This window comes from Eublepharis macularius, chromosome 8 (genome assembly GCF_028583425.1).
Source record: "Eublepharis macularius isolate TG4126 chromosome 8, MPM_Emac_v1.0, whole genome shotgun sequence".
Lineage (NCBI taxonomy): Eukaryota > Metazoa > Chordata > Lepidosauria > Squamata > Eublepharidae > Eublepharis > Eublepharis macularius.
In genome coordinates, this window is record NC_072797.1 from 67,949,231 (window position 1) to 67,971,587 (window position 22,357).

The window sequence follows — 22,357 nt, forward strand, 5'->3', positions numbered from 1 at the left end:
CGGAGAATGTCTGCTAAATGGACATACTCATGTGGATGTGAAATTATAAGTAATTTATCTGAAATAAATCTAAGACAAGTATTTGAATTCATATAGCAAAGTGAAAAATCTGAAGGATGTAAGTTTTATTTTTTAATTTCAGCACATTGAATTTGAAGCAGACTTCTAGTTTTGAGAGACACCTCTGTGTTATTTAGCTAAATATAATATTACATAAATATACTGAACGTATTTGCAAATGAAACAGCATTCTTTCTTTCATTCAGGGGTGCTACATCTGTTGTCTATAGATGCAGGCAGAAGGGAACACAGAAGCCCTATGCTGTCAAAATCTTGAAAAAAACTGTAAGTATCACTTTCCTACTTTTTGCTAGAGCTATATTGTAGAGGATGCATTATAAAATACAGATTTATTCATTTCTTTACTCCACAGTTACATCGACTCTTCTTCTTCCCTAGGTTGAAACTATGGATAAATGAGCATTTGGAGTGAATCTGTTTCCAAAGGCTTACTATGCAGTTAGTCGTTTTTTGTATGAGTAGCATTCTATCTGTGTTCTTGTGTATGTTGTAATGACTATAGGAGAACATGACTAGGAGCTATAGCTTGATGACAGGATAATGTCCTGCTGAGAAAAAAGAAGTATGGGTGGACATTCTGCAAGTTAGTTCTATAGGATGAGGTATGGCATGGTATGCTGTACAGAAACGAGAACTACTATGCAGGAATGAATGCAAGGGAGTGGAAGGAGTCTACCTCCTCAAAACCACGTGTAACAACAAAGGTTGCCCTTGTTGTAAAGGTTGCAATCTTCTTGTCCGTTCTATGCCACCATATAGCCATTGGACTTGAACAAAGGCACTACATCTTTCTTTGGGAGGTGATGCTACTGAATCCCAGGATTTGAGAAGTTTAGATCATTATAAATTATTCCTTTAGCTATTTATACCATGTTTTTCTCTCCACTGGGGACTCAGAGCAGTTTACAACATTGAACCCCCAGCCGGAAGGAAGAGACAGACACAGGCTTGGAATAAAGGGCCGTTTATTAAATGACCATAAACGTAATGCACGGCAAGAGCTATCTAAGCGGTACAGGTCAAGCCCTGGGGTCATACCACTGACCACCGCCTTGCCTGTCTGGGCGAGCCCCCCTGCCCCGGGTATAGGCCATCCCATGAATGGCTGGAACCCAGCAGCCAGGCCTAGGATCCCCCCTCAAGCACCCTTTACGCCCCAGCCGTCTAGCATGAGGTTGGGCCTTGCTCCTGGGGATCCCCTCAGGCGCCTGCCCTCCTAGCAAGGAGCCGTCAAAAGCATCCCGCCGTCCTGGCAGACCCCGCACCCCACGCATGGGGAAATGCCAGAGGGGCTCACCGGCCCGCACCCTATTCCCAAAATCTCCTGCCACCGCAAGGGTCAAGCCTCTGCTTAGACCCTCGCGCCCCACAGGTGGCCTAGAGCCACCCGAAGCCCTTGCCGCAGGTCATCTAGAAAAATATCATTGCCCTCAGGTGCCAGGTGGACACCGTCGCCTCTATAGAGGTGGGCAAATTCGGCCCTAATCTTGGGGTATGGCAAATAAATACCCAAGCCTTGCCCCAAAGACCTCTTAATGGCGTGGTTAGCCTTGCATCGGGCCCTCTCTATCGCCCTGGTGTCAAAGGCCTCCCGCCAAACCCGTCGCTGTAGCATCTCTGACCATACTATAAGCACACCCGTCCATTGGCTGCTTATGTATTCAAGGTCCTCAGCTACCTGCATCGACAGGGCCTTGCCCTGTACCAGCCCAAGGTCATTACCACCCAGGTGAATGACCACAATGTGTGGGGGAGGACCTTTCCGTCCCCTAAACAGGAGAGGCAGCAGGCCAGGCCATCTGAGACCACGCCTGCCCTGCCAATCCACCGTGGCCACAGCGCTCAGGCCCAGCTGGGATCCAAACTGTGTTCTCTTGGCTTGATTGGCCGCCCAGAACACCATGCTGTGGACACAAATCAGGATTCTCTTCCTCTTCTGGCCCGACACGGCACCTGAGGAAAGAACAAGTAGTTTGCCATTTAAAACTGCTGCAGGGGCTGGACATAGGACTGAAACGCCCTTGACCGCCACCTGCCCACTCTCTGAATCGCCTGCTGAGGGTATCCCATAGCAGCAGCTGCTGTGGAGGCCGCACCAATCCGGAAGGAGTGGGTTCCGAATTTGACCCCTGGCAAGCCAATTGTCTTAAGTGCCCTCTCTGTCACCACCCAAAACTGATATTTAGTCAGTGGGGCCTGATCTTCGTGGTGGAATAAGACCCCTTGGTCATCCCCACGAAGCGTGACATATTCCTTGAGGGCCTTAACAGGGCACAGCTCCTGCTCAGAGCAAAAGCTCAGGCCCAAAAGCAAGGTGCTTCCCCGCTGCCGCTGGTCAGTCTGGGTTCCAAACATGACTCCTGACAAGCCAAGATTCTTAAGGGCCCTCTCTGTCACTGCCCAAACTGATATTTAGTCAGTGGGGCCCCATCTTTGTGGTGGAATAAAACCCCTTGGTCATCCCCACGAAGCGTGACATATTCCTTGAGGGCCTTAACAGGGCACAGCTCTTGCTCAGAGCAGGGGCCCAAAAGCAAGGGGCTCCCCTGCTGTCACTGGTCAGTCTTGGACCGTCTGATCCCATTGGAGACTTTATCCCCAACAAATTTAATGTCCCGGGCATTCAGTGCCTGGCCAGACGCATCTGTACGCGATGAGGCCATCAGCTCACTAACTCGCAGAGCTCCAAAAAATGCCATTAAGGCAGAAGCGTGGAAAAGCTTCCGTTCAAATGCTGACCAACAGACTTCTGCCCATGCGGTCCCCAGTCCCTTAAGAACTGATGGGGAGATGGGCTGCCTCGGGTCACGTGGCATTTTTATCTCCCTGGCCCAGCCTTCCAGCATCTTTCTAATCCTGAAGACACCCGTGAATTCAGGTAAGCCACGTGCTTTGCTGGCGAAGGCTAAAGCGGCCAACTGACCCCTGATGGACCTCACTGCAAGGCCCCGGCCCCGCTGCACTACACAAAGTGCATCAAGTGCTCAGGTGGGATGAGCCACTACTGCTGGAGCCCTGCCAACACCCTGAACTGGTAAAGCTGCCCGACCGCCCGGTTGTAGGCCTGGCGTGTACTGGGGGCAATGGACAGCTGGATTGCTCTATTTACTTCCGCCGTCCAAGCTCACATAGCTCCTGGGGCATCCTCGCTGGTTGCCTGTCAGCCCAGGGGGCAAGCTGCCAGAATCATTCCATCTGTTGGCAAGACAAAGCCTCTGCCACACCGTTATTAACACCTGGAACATGCCTGGCCCTGAACAAAATGTTCATCTGCACACATTTCAATGTAAAGGCCCTTACCAGCCTCATCACCCTGGGGGATCTAGATGCCATGGTTTTGACCACATGCATGACAGCCAAGTTGTCAGACCAAAAGTGTGTGATCCCCAAAGCCACACGGCCACTAACAAGGGAAAGGACTCCAAAAACGTAAGTTCTTTGGACAATCCCTGGGCTACACAATCAGCGGGCCATTGGTCAGCACACCAATGCCCCCTAAAAAGACTCCAAAGCCTGTAGACCAGGAGGCATCAGAGGTGACTTGAAGTTCGGCTTCTAGCAAAAGCTCCTCCCTCCAAAAAGTCACCTCATTAGAGGTGTAAAGGAATTCCTTCCACACCAAAAGGTCATCCTGCATGCCCTTATTAATTCTTAAACGCTGATGGGGCAACCGTAAGGCCCTCATAGCATCACACAGCCACCTGAGGAAAGCCCTCCCAGGCGCAACTGCCTTACAGGCAAAGTTTAAATGGCTAACTAATTGCCGCAACTCAAGGAGAGATATCTAGGCTCCACTCAAGCAGCCCTCCAATCGAGCCCAAGATCTACCACCGTCTCTAAGGGCAACCTTAAGGTCTGTTGTACTGTGTCCAGTTCTATTCCCAAGAATGCTATGACAACAAACGGTCTCTCTGTTTTCTCATGAGCTAAAGGAACCTCCAGTTCCTCTGAACACTCCATGACCCCTGCCAAAAGCCTGGCACACTGCCCCATGCCAGCTGGCCCAGACATCAAAAAGTCATCTAAACAATGGATGAATAGTCAGCACCCTGCGCCTTGGAGAGACCTGAAGAAACCGTTCAAGTACCCTCAGCTTTACTGGGCTGGGCCCCTTTGCCAGGCCCTTGTTGGCCCCCACGGCCCCCAAAGCATTTCCCACCCTGTCTTCCTTTGGGGCAGGCAGATTATGGGTGGGTTCCCATGCATGCAGGGCAGTCATGCATATAGTTGCCCACTTTAACAAAGCAGCCGTATTTAAACCTGCTGCCCCGCAGAAGTGCGGGAAACTGAACCCTGAGAGGGCAGAATAATCATATGATCACTCTCGCTCCTATTCCTGAGGTTGGACTTGGCAAGGGCCATGACCTGCACCCACAGCTGTATCAACCAACCCACCCCCTCAAAGTCCATGTACCCCCTGTATATAATATTCATGTATTGGAAAAGGGGGAGAGCCCTACCTGGCTGTGCCCTAGCCAATACCCCTGCATAAACCAGGAACCCAGACAACCAATGAGTCCAGTTCCTGACAATCTGCCTACAGCGGATCTTCTCCTTATCCCTATCATACAGATCATCTATATCCTTCTTCTCTAGTTCCCTGAAGAGAAGGGTAAAGTCATCCATGTTCTAACCCTTTATATATTCTCCCCCCCCCCCGCAGGCAATGCCATATCTCCCGGGGGAAGTGTCCTATAAGGAACCATGCCATATCCCTGGGGTCCATAAGGGGCCAGGGCCATCTGCTTGCCATAACCAAAAGGCCACCCAGTCACAGACAGAGGGAAGGCCTATCCATCCCAACTGGTAGCACAGCCCGATACAGGCAGTACTTGCACCTGCTGGAGGTGCAAGGAGCGTCTGGCATAACTAGGCCAAATAGTTGGGCCTGCAGAAGGCCAACCAAGCATGGGATATGTCTCCAAAACAGAAGATGCAGGAGCGCCAGTAGCAGCTACCTGCCCCAAAGAGCCCCAGGGCCAAGTGGCACTCTGCTTGGGCAAAGGATCCGTACCGTCAGGCATGGGTCGTTCCACTGCTATGGCAACTTGCCCACTTTCAGCTGACCATTCCTGGTCAATGTCAGCCACACTCTCAGTTGATGTTGGATGGTCCTGGCTGCTGCCTCCATCACTTACCACCACTCCTGATACTCCCTCCAGGGCAGAAAGACAAGAGGCAAAATCCTTATTAAAAGCAGCAATTGTAATTCTTTTAGCACCCTTGTGTGGCTGAACAGGTGCAATAGCTGATGCTGTACCACTCCTAGCCCTCTCAAGAGCAACAATGCACTCCATAAGTTCCTGCCTGCCTGGGTCCTCATCCTCGTCTGAGGGAGACAGAGCCCAAGTAGGGTTCCGTGGCACTGGCCGTTTACAGGCCACTTCCCCATTGATGGGACACCCCCTTTTCTGGGCAGCATAAACATTCCCAAATGATGACACAGCAGCCGTTAATAATGTGTTGGACTGGCTCATAGCTTTACCCCTTAACCAACTGTTGACGCTAGCCCTGACAGGTAGCACTAAGCCCCAGCAAAAGTAGCAATTGCCAGGAGCAGTACCAAGCTGCCACACAAGATGGTGCTGAGCACAGCCCTGAGCAAATCTGCCTGCCAACAGAATGGCTGTCAGGCAGAAACAGGCCACCAGTAATTCTCCACCAAAAGATGGCGCTGAGCACAGCCCTGAGCAAATATGCCTGCCAACAGAATGGCTGTCAGGCAGAAACAGGCCACCAGTAATTCTCCACCAAAAGATGGCACTGAGCACAGCCCTGAGCAAATCTGCCTGCCAACAGAATGGCTGTCAGGCAGAAACAGGCCACCAGTAATTCTCCACCAAAAGATGGCGCTGAGCACAGCCCTGAGCAAATCTGCCTGCCAACAGAATGGCTATCAGGCAGAGACAGGCCCTCTTTTATGGCCCACAAGAATATAGGCTTAGGTGCCACTTTACCAGTAAGCCAAAGAGGAACACCGGCTCTGTTTTTTAAGTTACTTTATTTTACTTCTTGCCGGTGGGGGGGGGAGGCTAAATGGAAACAAACAGGCTTATGGCAGGAAGAGGGGTTTATGTGTGAGTGGGGGGGGAGAGGGCTCTCACCACCCACTCTCTCCAAGACAACTATTAAGGGGAGTGACCACACCCAAGTTGGGCCAAAGTCCCTCTGATACAGCCTAGCTGACCGCCACCCCAGTGCCCCACCAGCCTGCTCCATTAAACTGCTCAATTACTCTAGCCCCAACAGGCCCTGAAGCCCTGGCCTGTATTGTGCACTGCAGCCACCTCCTGCCTCTCCGAGCACTCGAAAAGACTGAGGCTGGGAACGGGCGGAGCAGCCAGTAACAGCTCCTGGCTCCGCCCCCCCAGCAAAGCCCCGTATGCCCGGGAAGGGAGACTGTCTCCTTTCCTCCGGGCGGGGCTTCAAAGGACGGCTCCCAGCTTGAGCGGCGTTCAGCCGCGCTGGGAGAGCCGCATTCTCTCCTCTCCTACAGTTTATCTTTACAACTATCCTGTGAGGTAGGTTAGAGAAAGTGACAGGTCCAAAGTTACCCAGCAAGTTTGCATGGCAGAGTGGGGATTTGAACCTGGACCTTTCAGGAACGTGTATTTTATACATGAATTTATTCATCCACATCTTTTGCTCCAGCTCGAGGAGCTGCTAGCCCAAAGAAATTTTAGTATTAATGCATAAACTGTGATTATGACTTGAATATTAGAAGAATAAGTTAAAGAATACATGGTTGCATCTGGTTAGTCATACATAAACCTAGTAATTGCTTTGTAAATTTTAGCTGCTGTATAGGTAAAATTGATTATGAGATTGATATCCACAGCTTTTGGAAGAGTTTCTGTCTAACACATGTGGACCACACACATATAGTTTGAACCCCAAATCAGTAAAAAAACACAAAAAACAAGAACCTATCAGTTGTATGAAAGGTGCTGTAATACATTATAAACTGGAAGGTTGAATTATTTTTTTCTCGTCTTCAAATTATGCTTCAACTACAATGGTTAATACTACAAATTATTGTGAGAATAATTTATGTGGCTTTTTGTCTAATGAGATGCTATTTATTTATTTATGTTGTTTATAGTCCGCCTTTCTCACTGAGACTCAAGGGGGATTACATAGTGCGAGATTAGTACAATCAGTATCAAGGACATTTCCATACAATATCAAGGACATTTCCATAAACGTCATAGAATTTTACAAAGATATAGCATTAGCAAGGATCTAATACAGAGTTGAAAAATTGCTGAAACAAAACAAGCAATTCTAGGGCTAACATTAGATCACATGAAGCACAGGTTTTCACACATCTATAAAATAGTGCAATACTCACGGTAGACTGCCAGCTTTCTTGCACGAGTTTTGGCGCCATCCATTTGCAGGCAGTGATAATGGCGCTTTCATGGTATTTTGTAAACGGATGGTAATGTCAAAAATTGCACAAGGAAGCCAGCAGCCTTCTGTGAGTATTGCGGTATTTTAAAGTCATGTGAAAACGGCCATGGTGTGAGACAGTACAATCAATATCATGACATTTCAGTATACATGTGTCAGACGTGCCCTGCTAATCTGCCATGTGTGCCTATTATTCTCTGTACTGTATTTAGGGCGTCTGAGAATGTGTAAAGAACTGTCTGTGTAGCTGTCTGACTGTGTAGCCAGGATCCGCTTATCTTGCAGGTGGCTGCTTTCATTTTCTCGCCTGGCATGGGATAGTGTCCTTGAAGTGCCAGCCAGAGCTGTATCTCTCTGAGACATGAATCGAGCTCATCCTTGCCTTCCCCTCCCCTGTGCCCTCCAACCTTCTAGGCCCTGCATGCATAAATTCTAACAGTCTCTATCCCAAGGAGGGAATCCTGCCCTATAACTAATATTGCTTTCCCCCTTTACGTCACTTCTGCCAATGTTGCCGTCTAAGTGCACTGATACTGATGGATCTCTAATAAAGAAACTTTAACTGGACTCTTGAAGTGTCTTCAGTGAAGTAACTGGGGATCTGGCAGAGCCTGACAACATGTAATGGGTATATACATGCAATTTGCAAGAGTTAAAGAGAAAGAAAGAATGAAAAGAAAGGTTTGAAGATTTAACAGTGTTGAAACAGAGCATAGACAAATTCCATGACTGATATGTTAAGCAACATAGGAACTATCCAGTAAGATCATACTTATTGCAATAGTAGTGAAGTCTATGGCCTTTCGCCGTTTACAGTAATAGTAGCAAATTCTATGGTCCCTCATTGTTTACAGAAACAGTAGTGAAGTCTTTTGTCCTCTTTTTACTGATAAGTTTAATATCCCTTTACTGATGGATCCAATTTCTTACAGTACAGCTCTTCTACCTGAGCAAAAAGCCCTCTTGAACAATTTGGTTTTGCATTGTTTATGGAAGGCCAGGAGAGTGGGAACTTTCCTAACCTTCTCAGGTAGGCCATTCCATAAGGTGGGAGCCACCAGAGAGAATGCCCGTGTACAGGCAGCTGTTGATTTTACCCATATAGAGGATTGTACATACAGAATGCTCCATTCAGATGAGCAAAGACAAGTGGTCCTGTAGATGGGCCAAGGCCATGGAAAGCTTTGTAAGTGATAACCAATACCTTGAACTGATAGGAAGCCAATGGAGTGACTGTAGAATGGGAGTAATATTCATGGTTCTCCCAGCTCCCGATGATAGCTAAGCTGCAGCATTCTACACCAACTGGAGTCTCTGAGCGGGACCACAAGTGACGCCTGACACAGGTTGGACACTTGCCAGCTTCCCTCAAGTTTTGATGGGAAATGTAGGCAGCTTGGTGGAATGTTGGACAAGTGACAGTTGAAAAGTCCATTGGACAGCAGTCAGAGAGTCAAGCTGCAAGACCAGGATGCCTACATTTCCCATCAAAACTTGAGGGAAGCTGACTAGTGTCCAACCTGTGTCAGGTGTCACTTGTGGTCCCGCTCTCAGACTTAACTTAGAAGGGAGACCAATGTACAGTGCATTGCAGTAGTCAAGTCTCAGGTGGATCCAGGTGGTCAGATTGCCATGTCGAGGTAGGGGGCCGTCTTTCAGGCTAGGCTGAGTTTGTGGAAAGCGTTTTTTGTAGCTGCCTTGATTTGCTTTTCTAGCAGTAGTGCTGCTGGATCCAGTATAACCCCTAGGCTCTTGACTGAGTCTGCAAGGGTCAGACAAACTCTCTCAAAAGTGGGAAGCATGATGTCCTTCGAGATCTCTGCCTTCCCAACCAGCATCACTTCCGTCTTCTCTAGGTTCAGTTTCAATTTGTTTGCTTTCAGCCATTTGACCACAGCTGTCAAATAATTACCTAAGATCTCTACTGCATCCTGTGCTGATTTTGATAGTGAGATATAGAGCTGGGTATCATCAAGGAGGAGGAGGAGGAGGAGCAGAGCTCTGACTCTTGAAAGCTCACGCTCTGAAAATCTTGGTCATCTTCTCCTTCTGAAGAAAGCTCTGACTCTTGAAAGCTCACGCTCTGAAAATCTTGGTCATCTTCTCCTTCTGAAGAAAGCTCTGACTCTTGAAAGCTCACGCTCTGAAAATCTTGGTCATCTTCTCCTTCTGAAGAAAGCTCTGACTCTTGAAAGCTCACACTCTGAAAATCTTGGTCATCTTCTCCTTCTAAAGAAAGCTCTGACTCTTGAAAGCTCACGCTCTGAACATCTTGTTGGTCTTTAAGGTGCCACTGGGCTCAAATCCTGCTGTTCTGTTGCAGACCAACATGGCTACCCACCTAAAGATACTAACGTGTCTGGACAGCTAGAGAGATTTGTTAGAAAGGGGTCATCTGAGGAATGGGTTTGAATGACCACTCTCATTTGTCAGATGCTGTGAGGGTTCTTCAGATCCAGATTTTGGTGTTAATTGGCTGTCCGGGGCTAGCCAATGTTGTCATATTTGCTGAGTGAAAAATAAACTGCTCCTGGGTACAAACTGGATCCAGTATGTACTGGATTGTTAATTTCTATTACAAGTAGGTAAATGGAAGACACTATTCTACCTTGCTTGTATGCAGTGTATCTGGCACACTTACGGGACTGCCTCTCTCCCTCCACGGCAGCTTCACTCTTCTGAACAAGGCCTCCTGCAGGTGTCTTACAATTGCGTATTCTCTGTTTCAACATTTCTTCAACTGTATTGGATTTCTGTGATGTTATGTCTTTGCAAATACGCATTTATATACCCCATTGCATTGTTGATTGAAATGTCCTTGAATTTGACTGTATTGATCTCACACTATGTAATTCGCCTTGAGTCTCAGTGAGAAAAGCAGACTATATATAAATAAATAAATACAAACTGTGTACTATAGCAAGATTTCTCAGTGGCAGACATTTTATAGTCTTTTTAAAATAGCATTAGGACTAAATATTCAAAACAAGTATAGTCCAGAGATTCTTCCAGAACTGATGATTATGTAAGTGCCTGAAAGTGTCTGAAAACAATTGCTATTATCTGAGCCTCATATTTAGCTTTGGCACCCAAGTTCAGATGAGTAAGGACATTTTCAAGGTAATAAATGGGGATGTGGGGGGGGGGAACAGTCTTGAGAATTTTATACAAGAGAATAACAACAGTTCAAGTTGGTGGGGGATCAAGCCACCTGCCCTGACTTTTCATCCACAGTTTAAGATTTAGCCAGACAATATAGGCATCATTTCAGATCTGTTTCTCTGTGTGAGTGGTAACATAAATTTCAGTAGACAAAGATAAGAATCACAAAAGATGTAGGCACTCAAGAGACAACTGATGGATCTTGAAGTACTTGAGGAACAGGCAAAAAATTCTGTTTGGGTATCAGATAAAGATAAAGGTATCTCAAGATAAAGACATTGGGTTGAGTCCTTACCACCATGCCTCTGATGGAAGAAGGGAAAAGAGTGATCTCACCTGTTTTCACTTCAATCTCCCAACCCTCATGGCTTTTTTCCTGTGGAGGTATACTTTCCTCCAGTGGTGCCTCTTCAGGGGTCACAGGAAGCTGCTTGGGATGAGGAAGGTGGGGGATTTGCTCCTACCAGTGGAGCAGCTGTAAGATACAACTAATTGACATTTCTATTGATAAAGTAGCCTTTTTCAGGTGTTAAGTTTGACCACATATAAGGGGAAAATACGTACAGTTACCATTTTGTCTGAGAGGGCAAAACATATATATTCCAGCTTTAGATAATACACACCAGAACTATGGTTTCATTGCACCTTTCAAACAAAATGTGTATTGGGAGGACACATTTAGCACATTCTCCCCATCCATGTAGTTAAACATAACAACTGAAGATCAAACAATGCTAGGAATTATTAGAAAAAGAATTACAAACAATTATAAAAAATATTACTTAGATGTCTTGCCTGTCTTCCTAATGTAATATGTGTAGTGAAAAAGGCAAGAAAACTATCAGATTGTGAACAGTGTCTGTGTGGAAAAAGTCTAAATAAATTAAAGCCTCTCATGTTGTAGAAAGGTGATTATTTGTGTTCCTAGACTTATGGCTTCTTGATGACAAGCTTATTGTTTCAGCATGTCCAATATCAGCAAGGCACCTGTATGGTACGAAATGTATAGTGCTCTTTTTCATCCTGTGAATTCAATTTAAGAGGATCAAGGAGAATGGCATGATGGTAACCTCTTTTCAAAACATGCCAAAGGAAGTTACTATATTAATATAAATTTAGGCATATATCACATCAAGGAAGTACTATTTATATAAACTGCAATGTTTGCCTACTAACGTAGTTTTCTTAAGGCTGAGGGAAAGGGAAGCATAATAAGTGATTCAGTCTGTAAAGACTTGCTTGGGATTACACTGTTGGTTACATTTAGGAACTGAACTAGACTGGGTAAATGTGTTGCTGTCTTCTGAATTGTACTTTAGACAGAATTTTTCCTTAGTGAGAAGCTGGATGCAACTTAAGAACACATTGCACTTTAGTAATGTAGCACACCTTACAGTAAATCAGCTGTACTCTTATTTATTGACTCCTGGTTTTCTGTTGCATGTTACTTCAGTTTGAACTGCTGGACTACAGTGACCCCATTAAAGATTTCTTAGTATCTGGTTTTTAATAACTGGCACAACATGTTGTGATCACTTTTTAAAAAACTGCATGTTGCTATCATTGTCACCTCTGCTACTATTGCTTCAGTGCCATTTTCCCCTTTAAATTACTCACCTTTTTACAGTACAGTAGAGGGTGAACAAATCGATGGCTGGCAGGCTTACCTGCAGCCAGGTTGCTGCTGTGAAGGAAGAGGGGGGAATTGAAGCATGGTGGCTGCCATGTTGGGGCCCGCCAGCATGCCCTGGGCAGCCCCACAGCCAATAAAATTCAAATTCTCAGCTGGGGAGAAGCTGGCAGGGAGCGAGACCAGGCTCCAGACTCAGGATGGCAGTCTTCCCTCAGGTCCAGCAGCCTTGTATTTAAGGAGCTGCTGGGCCTGTTGCTCCCCACTTCGGCTCTTGCCAGCGAAGGACGAGCGTCGTAGCTGCAGGAGCACAAGGACAGGAAGCAGCGAAGGTGCCGGAAGAAGCCAGGAGCATGAGGTTGAAGCTGAGCCTCATGCCCTGGATTGCGGAAGTGGCGCCCAGAAGACTGAGGCAGCGCGGACCTGCTGCAGAAGCGGCGCCAAGAGAATGCCTGAGGAGCTAGGTGCATGAGGTTGGAGCTGAGCCTTGTGCCCCAAGCACCTTCAAGAACAGGGTACATTGAGGAGCAGCTGCAGGGCCAACACACCAGAGGGCAGCAGGAAGAAGCCGGGAGCACGAGGTGGAACTGGGGCCTCATGCACTTGCCAGGAAGGAGGGCAGTGGAGATAAGATGAGCAAATGGCAGCTTTCCCCTTTTATTTTTTCTTTCTCTTTCACTGGCATAAGGGCTTCTAGGGCTTCCTGGGGGAGGCATGGCCCCAAGGAAAAAGGCAGGGGTGAGCAGGGGGGGCAGCAGGCAGGGGAGCCCAGGCAACAGGCAGGGTGGCTGGGGTACCCCTGCTCCTAGAGGGAAGGCCAGTAAGCCCTCCCCCCTGTTGGGAATGGGGCTAGAGGAAGGAGTATCCAGGGCCCTAGGCAGGGTAGGCTAACTGCTATGGACCTTCCTGCTCATGGGTAGCCACAAAAGGGGCAGGACAGCCCTCTGGGGCAAGGAGGCTTCAGGGGAGCTCTACTCGGCCAAGCCAGCCTTCTTCTGGCATTATTGCTAAGACCCCCCCAAAAGAGAAGAAAAAGCCACAGCCCCTCTCACAAGTCTAGGCCAGGGTATCTAAGGAGCACAAGGTACCTAACCTCGATCCATCTGCCAGTTCTTTGCAGGACGTCAGCATGGCACTAGAGCTCCTCACGGCCTGTGTGGAGCACTTGAGGAACTCCAGGCCCAGGGCAGCCTCACCTGCCCCGGAGCCTGTCGAGGTCCCCCAGCATAAACCAAGCAACCTGGGAAAGTGTGGGAGGTCAGCAAGGGGGCATCAGTCCGCTCGGTTACGCTCCCCCAGCTTTGGAAGCTCTGGCAGTCAAGAATGGTGGCAACCCACCAAAAGGAGGAAGGCATCTCAAAGGAAGGCTCACCGGCGCAGGAGGTATGAGGAACTAGAGAACGGTGAGACTTCAGGTTAGTTGTTGTCATCAGAGGAGGGGACCCCATGGGAGGATTATTGGGGGGTGGCAGCCAAAGTCCCAGGTCTCCCAGCCTGAGCCCGGCATCGACAGACTGAGAGCCAAGGTGGAGGAAGGACCCTCGGGAAGCTTGGGATGCCAACCAGAACAGGGAGCCCCCTTCTCCAGTATCATCCTTCACGGATGATGAGGACCCCCCTGGCATTCACCTGGCTCGTAAACGCCGGGACCGTATTCTAGATGGCTATTATATAGACATCTTCACCCTGCTTAGGCCAGAAGCAGAAAATGGGAGATGTGCTCCCCCTTCAAAACGTGACAAAAGAAGGGGTAGGAGGGAGGTGGCTGAGCGGTCCTTTAGTAATTGGCTAGAGGGGTTCACTGTTTACATGGATGGGGGCGGTGCAGGCGACCTACCCTGAAAGTTTGTCGAAGGCTTTCACGGCCGGAGAACAATGGTTGTTGTGGATTTTCCAGGCTGTATAGCCGTGGTCTTGGCATTGTAGTTCCTGACGTTTCGCCAGCAGCTGTGGCTGGCATCTTCAAAGGTGTAGCACCAAAAGATAGAGATCTCTCAGTGTCACAGTGTGGAAAAGATGTTGGCAGGTCATTTATATCTACTCAGGAGGGGTGGGGTTGAGCTGAGTCATCCTGTAAGAGTTTCCCAGGGTGTGGAATGCTAATGGAGGGAGGCTTCACTGTATCCTGAGGAGGTTCTTTGCATATGGATTGGTGCTTGATGTGCTAATCTTCTCTGCAGGGCTATTGTCGGGTATAGAGTGTTTTGTTAGCCTGGTTTTTTTCAGGACTGGAAATCATGCTCTATTCATTCTTAAAGTCTCTTCTTTCCTGTTGAAATTGTGCTTATGCTTATGAATTTCAATGGCTTCCCTGTGCAGTCTGACAAAGTAGTTGGAAGTGTTGTCAAGTATTTTAGTGTCCTGGAATAGGATACTGTGTCCTGTTTGACATCAAACAAATATTGGGAGTCTGTATATGGGCATAGCAGATGGCCGAGGCAGCCCCAGAAAAAGTGGTGGTCCTAGATGGAGGAAGGAGACACCCGCTGGCACTCAGCCAAAGGCCCGGCAGAACATCTCCGTTTTACAGGCCCTGTGAAACTGTAACAGGTCCTGCAGGGCCCGGATCTCCAGCTGGAGAGTGTTCCACCAGGCTGGGGCCAGGGCAGGAAAAAGCCCTGGCCCTGGTTGAGGCCAGATGAATGTCCTTCGGGCCAGGGACCACCAGGAGTTGCTTGTCTGAAGAGCGCAACACCCTGCAGGGGACGTAATGGTCCCGCAGGTATGCATGTCCCAGTCCATGAAGGGCTTTAAACACCAAGGTTAACACCTTGAACCGGATCCGGAACTCCACTGGGAGCCAGTGCAGCTGGCACAGCACAGGATGAATATGCACTCGGATTGGCGTTCCAGTAAGGACACGTGCCGCTGCATTCTGGACGAGCTGTAACTTCCGGGTCAGGCCCAAGGGCAGCCCAGTGTAGAGTGAGTTGCAGTAGTCTAGCCTGGAGATGACTGTTGCATGGATTACTGTGGCCAGGTCCCGGGGTGAAAGATAGGGTGCCAGTTGCCTGGCCTGTCAAAGATGAAAAAAGGCAGACCTGGCAACGGTCGTGACCTGGGCCTCCATTGAAAGTGTGGCATCCAAGGTCACACCCAGGCTCCTCACTGTCGGCAAAGATTTCAATTGTACCCCGTCGAGGGCTGGGAGCTGGGTCCCCAGCTCGATTGCCCCACGACCCAGACACAGAACCTCCGTCTTCAGGGGATTCAGTTTCAGGCAACTTTGATGTAACAATACCGTCACAGCCTCAAGACCCTTGGTCAAGGAATTCAGAGCGAGATCAGACTGGCTGTCCATCAGCAGATAGAGCTGAGTGTCATCCACATACTGGTGACAACCCAGCCCAAAGCTGCAGGCTAACTGGGCGAGGGGGCGCATGTAGATGTTAAATAGCATCAGGGAGAGAATCGCCCCCTGAGGGATGCCACATACCAAAGAATGGCGAGCGGTCATCTGTTCCTTGAGTGCCACCCTCTATCCCCGATTGCGAAGGAAGGAGTTCAGCCATTGCAGGGCTGTTCCACGAATCCCCACATCGGCAAGGTGGTGGGTCAGAAGATTATGATTGACTGTGTCGAATGCTGTTGTAAGATCTAAAAGTATCAGCAGTGCTGACCCGCCTCGGTCTAAGTGTCACTGCATATCATCTGTGAAGGTGAACAGAGCCGTCTCTGTACCATGACCAGGCCTGAAGCCGGACTGGAATGGATCCAGGATAGAGGCATCATCCAGTTATACCTGCAGCTGTTCCGCTACCGCCCTCTCAATTACCTTACCCAGGAATGGAAAATTCGAAACTGGGCGGTAGTTAGCTGGATCAACAGGATCCAGTGATGGTTTCTTTAATAAGGGCCACACCACTGCCTCCTTCAGTGAGTCTGGAAAAAACCCAGAACTCAAAGAAAGATTAATGATGTCAGCTAATGGTGCCTGAATCCCATCACGGCCAGTTTTCACCAGCCATGATGGGCACGGGTCCAGTGGGCATGTGGTAGGTTTCACAGCATGCAGGACTCTGCCTGCGTCCTCCTGGGAGAGTGGCTTGAATTGATCTAATATCAACCCTGAGGACGATCAAGGGACCTCCGGTACACATACTGCATCAATTGTGGTAGACAGATCCTGGCGGAGTGACAAGATCTTATCCGCAAAATAGCCTCCAAAAGCCTCACAGCTTATTACCAAATTTACATTTTTATTTGTCCCATGTGTGAGGGACGTTAAAGACCGAATCACTCTGGAAAGTTGTGCTGGATGAGAACTAGCGGACGCAATGGAAGCTGCATAGTAGTCTCTCTTTGCAGCTTTCAGTGCCATCTCATAGGCCTTCATAAGTGTCCTAAAATATGTTCTTGTCACTTCATCACGGAGTTGCCACCACTCTCGCTCTAGCTGTCTCAGATCCCGTTTCATTTGTCATAGCTCATCAGTATACCAAGGAGCTACTCTAGTTCGGGGCGGAGAGGGTGACGGGGAGCGATCTCGTCGATAGTTTTAGAGAGACAGGCATTCCAGTCCTCTGTCAGCTCATCCAATGAGCCACCAGGGGGCATTGGATCCTGCAGGGTGTTCTGGAATTCAATTGGATCCATTTGACTCCTTGGGCGAGCATAAATCAGCTCGTTGCCCAAGCGGGGGGGGGGGGTCATGGTGCCCGGACAAGCCCTCAGGACAAGGTGGTCTGACCATGGCACTGCTATAGGTTCAACCAGATCCACCTGTATCCCCACCCCAAAGATCAAATCCAGCATGTGTCCTGCTCGATGTGTGGGCATTGATACAAACTGGGAGAGTCCTAATGCCACCATGGAGGCTATCAGGTCCATGGCCCGTGAGGAGGTAGCATCATCGGCATGGACAGTGAAGTTCCCCAAGACCAGGAGCCTGGTCTTGAAGGCGTGGGAGAGACCCAGCTGAACTACTGGATACATCCAAAAGAGTTGAGTCCATGTACAAAATCAAACAAGATACATGGCCCTCACTCTTTAAACACCCGCAACCTTTGTTGCTGGTGGTGACTGAAGAGGTCCAGCATAATCGAGCGAGTGCACATTCAGCGCCACCTGATAAAGAAGGCAAGAAAATTGATGCCCTTGGGAGGAGACAGTACTCTGTGTCAGCACTCAACTTACGGATTGGCAATTATCAAACCATAATGGGGGCAGGGCTATCAGCTCTACCTTTGGGAGAAGTTGAGTGAGTACATCAAGAACATCCCTCAAGATAATTGAACCATGATAGAGCTGCTGCAAACAGAAGCCATTCAGTTATCAAAACAGGAGATGAATGCAGGGAGACACTCAGTGGAAACATCTGCCTAGGGAATGGGTGGTGCCATTCTGATTCGCCATCACTCTTGGCTTTGCTCGACAGGTTTGTCACCAGAGACAAGAGTTAAGGTGGAAGAAATGCCATTTGAGGGCACCTCCTTGTTTGCCTCCTCCACTGATGAGATTCTCTGACAAAAGAAAATGAACAAGAAAACAGCAAAGTCCTTGGGGATCCTACCTTCAGACCAGCACTCCTACAGACCCAGGTACTTTCCTCGCTAGCAGTACCATCGGTACCAACCCTATGACCAACCCTACAAACATGGACAACAGTACCAAGGGTCCTATCAATGCCCTTATCAGGCCAACCAGCAAAATAGGAGGAGGCCATATAAACCTAAGCAACAACAACAACATCAGAGGAAGGACAACCAAGGTCCTTCCAAGCAGTTTTGATGTTGCCACCTTTAACCCAGACTGCTGCTTTGTAGATCACCTGTCTGCCTACGCATTGGCGTGGGAGTCAATAACAACTGACTCTTCTTGAGTTCTGTTATTATTGAACCTGAGCTACAGGTTAAGAGTTTGTGGCACCTCCTGATTGCATTCTGCCACATGTAGCTGTTAACAGTGTTTTGCCTGAACTTGAAAATGAAATTGAAGCTCTCCTTAAAAGGGGGGGGGGTGATTATACAGGTGGAGGACGCAGATCCTTCACCAGGGTTTTTCTCAAAGTTTTTACTGGTACCCCGAAAGGATGGAGGCTTTAGACCTATTCTTGACCTAAGAGGTCTTAATTGGTATCTGAATACATCAAAATTCAAAATGGTTACCCTTAACTCTCTTCGCTCTGTTAAACCTGGTGAGTGGTTTACAGTCCTGGATCTTAACGAAACTTACTTTCATGTGGCCACTAGAAAGGATCACAGGAAGTACCTTTCTTTCAAATACTTGAACAGAGTCTACCAGCATACAGTATTACCATGTGGACTATCTGCTGCACCTAGGGTTTTTACAAAGTGTAAGGCACTCATGGTGGCCTGTCTTAGAGAGCAACTTTGCTCTGTTTTTCCTTACCTTGATGATTGTCTTATTTCAGCAGCATCAAGGTAGGAACTACAGAGGGATGTTTCCCTGGTGGTAAATACTTGTTTATGGTTAGGATTGATTATTAACTTTGACAAATCTAAATTGAAACCAAGTCAGAGAATGAACTACATTGGTGCAATCCTTGATTTAGAGGATGCTAGGACATGCTTGCCACCTGAAAGCGTGCATACTATTAAACATTGGTGTCTGTGTTTTCTAAGAACTGCTTCCAACCTGTGGGGAGAATACAAAGGTTGTTGGGTCACATGGCAGCCTCCATGGCTGTGGTGCCTTATGCATGCCTGAATATGCGCACCCTCCAAAACTGATTTGTAAGAAGGTATCATGCCACCATACACTCTCCTAGCCATAAATTTTCTATACCCAGACAGGTACTCAGATCGTTAGTCTGGTGTTCTCTTGAGTCTAACCTTACACAAGGAATGCCCTTTGGTACATCTCCTCACCACATACTTTTGACCACTGATGCTTCCTCTTGAGGATGGGGCACACATTGTGGGTGTTTTTCCATTCAGGATTTCTGGTCCCTAGAGGACCAAGCACTGCATATTAACATACTGGAATTCAAAGCCATCTGCTTTGCTCTTGTCTCTTTTACAACTACTCTGCGTGGCAAGAATGTCCACATCCAGACTGACAACGCTATGGGCATGTACTACATAAACAAGCAGGGAGGCACTGCCTCCCTGGCCCTATGTGCAGCCTGGAACTGGACTATTGCCAACAAGGTCTCACTCCATGCCATACACATTGCGGGGTCAGACAACACCAGAGCGGATGCTTTGAGCAGGGCCTTAGACACCAATCATGAGTGGACCCTAGATGACTCTTGTCTCAGGCATATTTTTGCCCCATGGGGTGTACCAGCAGTGGACTTATTTGCCATGGCACGCAACACCAAATGCCTCCTTTTCTGTTCCAGAGCTGGGAGCGACCCTCTGTCTCTCAGAGGCGCCTTCCAAATGGCATTGTCAGGCAAACTATTCTACCTCTTCTCACCCATTCCTATGAACCCCAGGGCACTGAGCAAAATCAAATCAGACAAGACGGATTATATATTGATAGACGCCTTTTGTCCCAGGCAGATCTGGTTCCAAACGTTGCTGAGTCTGTCAGACCAGAGGTACATATGCCTTCGAATAACACAGGAAATCCTAACCTACGGGGAACTGTGCCACCCAACCCCAGCTTCTTGCATCTAACAGTGTGGCACATCTATGCAGGGACTTAGCACTGTCATTAGAGGAGCAAAGAGTATTGCTTAATGCTAGGAGACTATCAACGAGGAGGTGATACCAGGCCAAATGGAAACATTTTTTTTATTGGGCTCAGTCTAGAAATTTGACACCTGCAGACTGCCCTCTGAGTAGCATTATGGAGTATTTCTGCAGCAAAAATTCAGAGGGCCTGGCCACTACTTCCTTAAAGGTTCATCTAGTAGCTATTTCCACCTTCCACTCTCCGGTGGAAGGCAAAACAGTCTTTTTACACTGTACTATTAGCCAGTTCCTTAAGGGAATGTATAATCTGCATCCCCCTGTATCAGACAAAATGCTTTGTTAAGAAGGGAAGCTTTTTGGATTGTTTCCTTGCAAACTGTTAAACCTCATGGACTTAATAGTGAGCTTTCATTGAATTGTTTTTTCTAATTTGATGTGTCCCCTTTAAGGGCGGTGGGAACGGATAATACTGATGTCTTTAAAAGAAATTTTATTTTATTTTATTTTGGATTGTTTCTTTGTAAATATTACAACCTTATGGTCTTAATAGAGAGCTCTCTTTGAATTGTTGTTTGTAATTAGGTGTGTCCCCTTTAAGGACTGTATGAAAGGGTACTACTGATGACTTTAAATACCATGTGGGTGGGGGCGTGGCCGCCACTATGAGCATGTCTGCTACTTCAAATAATTTTCTCTAGGAAGTCTTTGTGAAGATTTTATTGAAGGTTACTTTAAAGGAAAATACTGAGCATGTCTGTTACTTCAAGCAAGTTTCTCTAAGAAGTCCTTGTGAAGATTCTACTGAAGGTTACTTTAAAGGAAAATACTACTTCCTGGACTCCCTTTTTTGTTTCCTTCTGAACAAATGTTTGCTATTTGAGTATATTATAGATAGCAATTTGCAATTGAAAATTATATACAATTATATATAACTATTTATTTACTTGTGCTCCCGTGAGGTTTTCTCTCTTTTCTTTGCATCCCTTTGAGTCAATGGCAACTTGCTTACTAGAGTTATTGTCACTCAAGGTGAGCTTCTTAGTAGCTGTGACCTCTGCTAGGTGTGTTAGTGAACTGGCTGCACTTATGTTGGATTCTCCTTTCCTGAGGTCCCTGGACAAGAGGGTAGTTCTGAGACCTAGTATACACTTTTTACTCAAGGTCATTTCACCTTTCCATTTGAACCAGAAAATCTCTCTGCCTGTCGTTTTCCTTGATCTCAAGTCAAAGACAGAAAGAGCACTCTACTCTCTAGATTTAAGGAGAGCATTGTTATTTTATTTTGCACAGAACTCAAGATTTTCACATTGACCACAATTTATTTGTCTGTTATGGGCGTCCTAATAAAGGCAAGGGTGCTTCTTCAAAAACAATTGCCAGGTGGATCATCTCTGACATCAGGAAAACATACCAGCAAGCTGGTGTACAATGACCTTTACAGATTAAAGCTCATTGTACAAAGGCTCAGGCGTCTTCCTCTGTCTACTTGAGGAGTGTACTGGTGTCTCAGATTTGTGATCCTCCACAGACACCTTTGTAAAACATTTTACTGTTGATGCTGACCCAACACAAGATGTGGCAGTAGCTAGAGCTGTATTGCAATCTCTATTCTCCTGAGAATAACAAGAGTTAGAGTCACATACTTAGCGTGATGTTTACATAAGAAGATTACAAATGAATGTACAATGTTTATAGGTGTACAGTGTTTATATGTGTATATAGTTCTACAAAGTACTTATATAAATGTATATACAAGATACAGATATGGATGTATATAAACTTCAGTCAAGAGAGTTATCGCTATTTTTCTAAACATGTATTGTGGTTTGTGCTTTCAGTTTGTTGCACTAGGAATATTTTGACTTTGATGTTTATTAATAAAGAATACTCTTGAGAGATTACCCCTCCTCTTTTTATTGTGTCTAGCTTGGTAATCTCCCATGTGGGACTGTACAGAAGAACAATGATGAAAACAGGGTTGTACATACTTGCAGGGCTTTTTTCAAGCTGGAATGCCCTGAAGCGGCACTCCAGCAGCTCTTTAAAATACCCACATGACTGGTGGGCCAGGATCGGTCTGGTGCTGGGCGGCGGAGGGTTCCCCTGCCCGGCAGCAGCCTGTTCCAGGCTGGTTCACCCCCTGATCATGGCCGTTTCGGCACCGATTCGGCTGTTCTGCACCCATTTAGGACCCAAAATGGCCAGGATCTGGGCCGAAATGGCCAGGATCAGGCCGTTACCAGGTGGGGGATGGTTCCCCTGCCCACCAGCAGCCTGTTCCAGGCCATCTTGGTCCAATCCAGGCCATTTGGGCCATTTGGGGCACATTTAGAGCCCATATGGCCCAGATCAGGGCTGAAACGGCCTGGATTGGAGCTGAAATGGCCAGGATCAGGCTGCTGCTGGGCGAGGGGACCCTCCCCTGCTGGGCAGAGGCCCAATCCTAGCTGTTTTGGGCCTGAACCTG

At 47.5% G+C, this 22,357-nt stretch overlaps 1 protein-coding gene across 1 annotated transcript in view; it reads left to right on the top strand.

Annotated features, from left to right (window-relative positions):
* CAMK4 (calcium/calmodulin dependent protein kinase IV) overlaps positions 1–22,357 on the top strand; it is a 184,687-nt gene that overhangs the window by 47,010 nt on the left and 115,320 nt on the right. Inside the window, exon 2 of the mRNA XM_054986096.1 lies at positions 267–345. Within this exon, the coding sequence (XP_054842071.1) occupies positions 267–345 (79 nt within the window). The remainder of the gene's footprint in view (positions 1–266; positions 346–22,357) is intronic.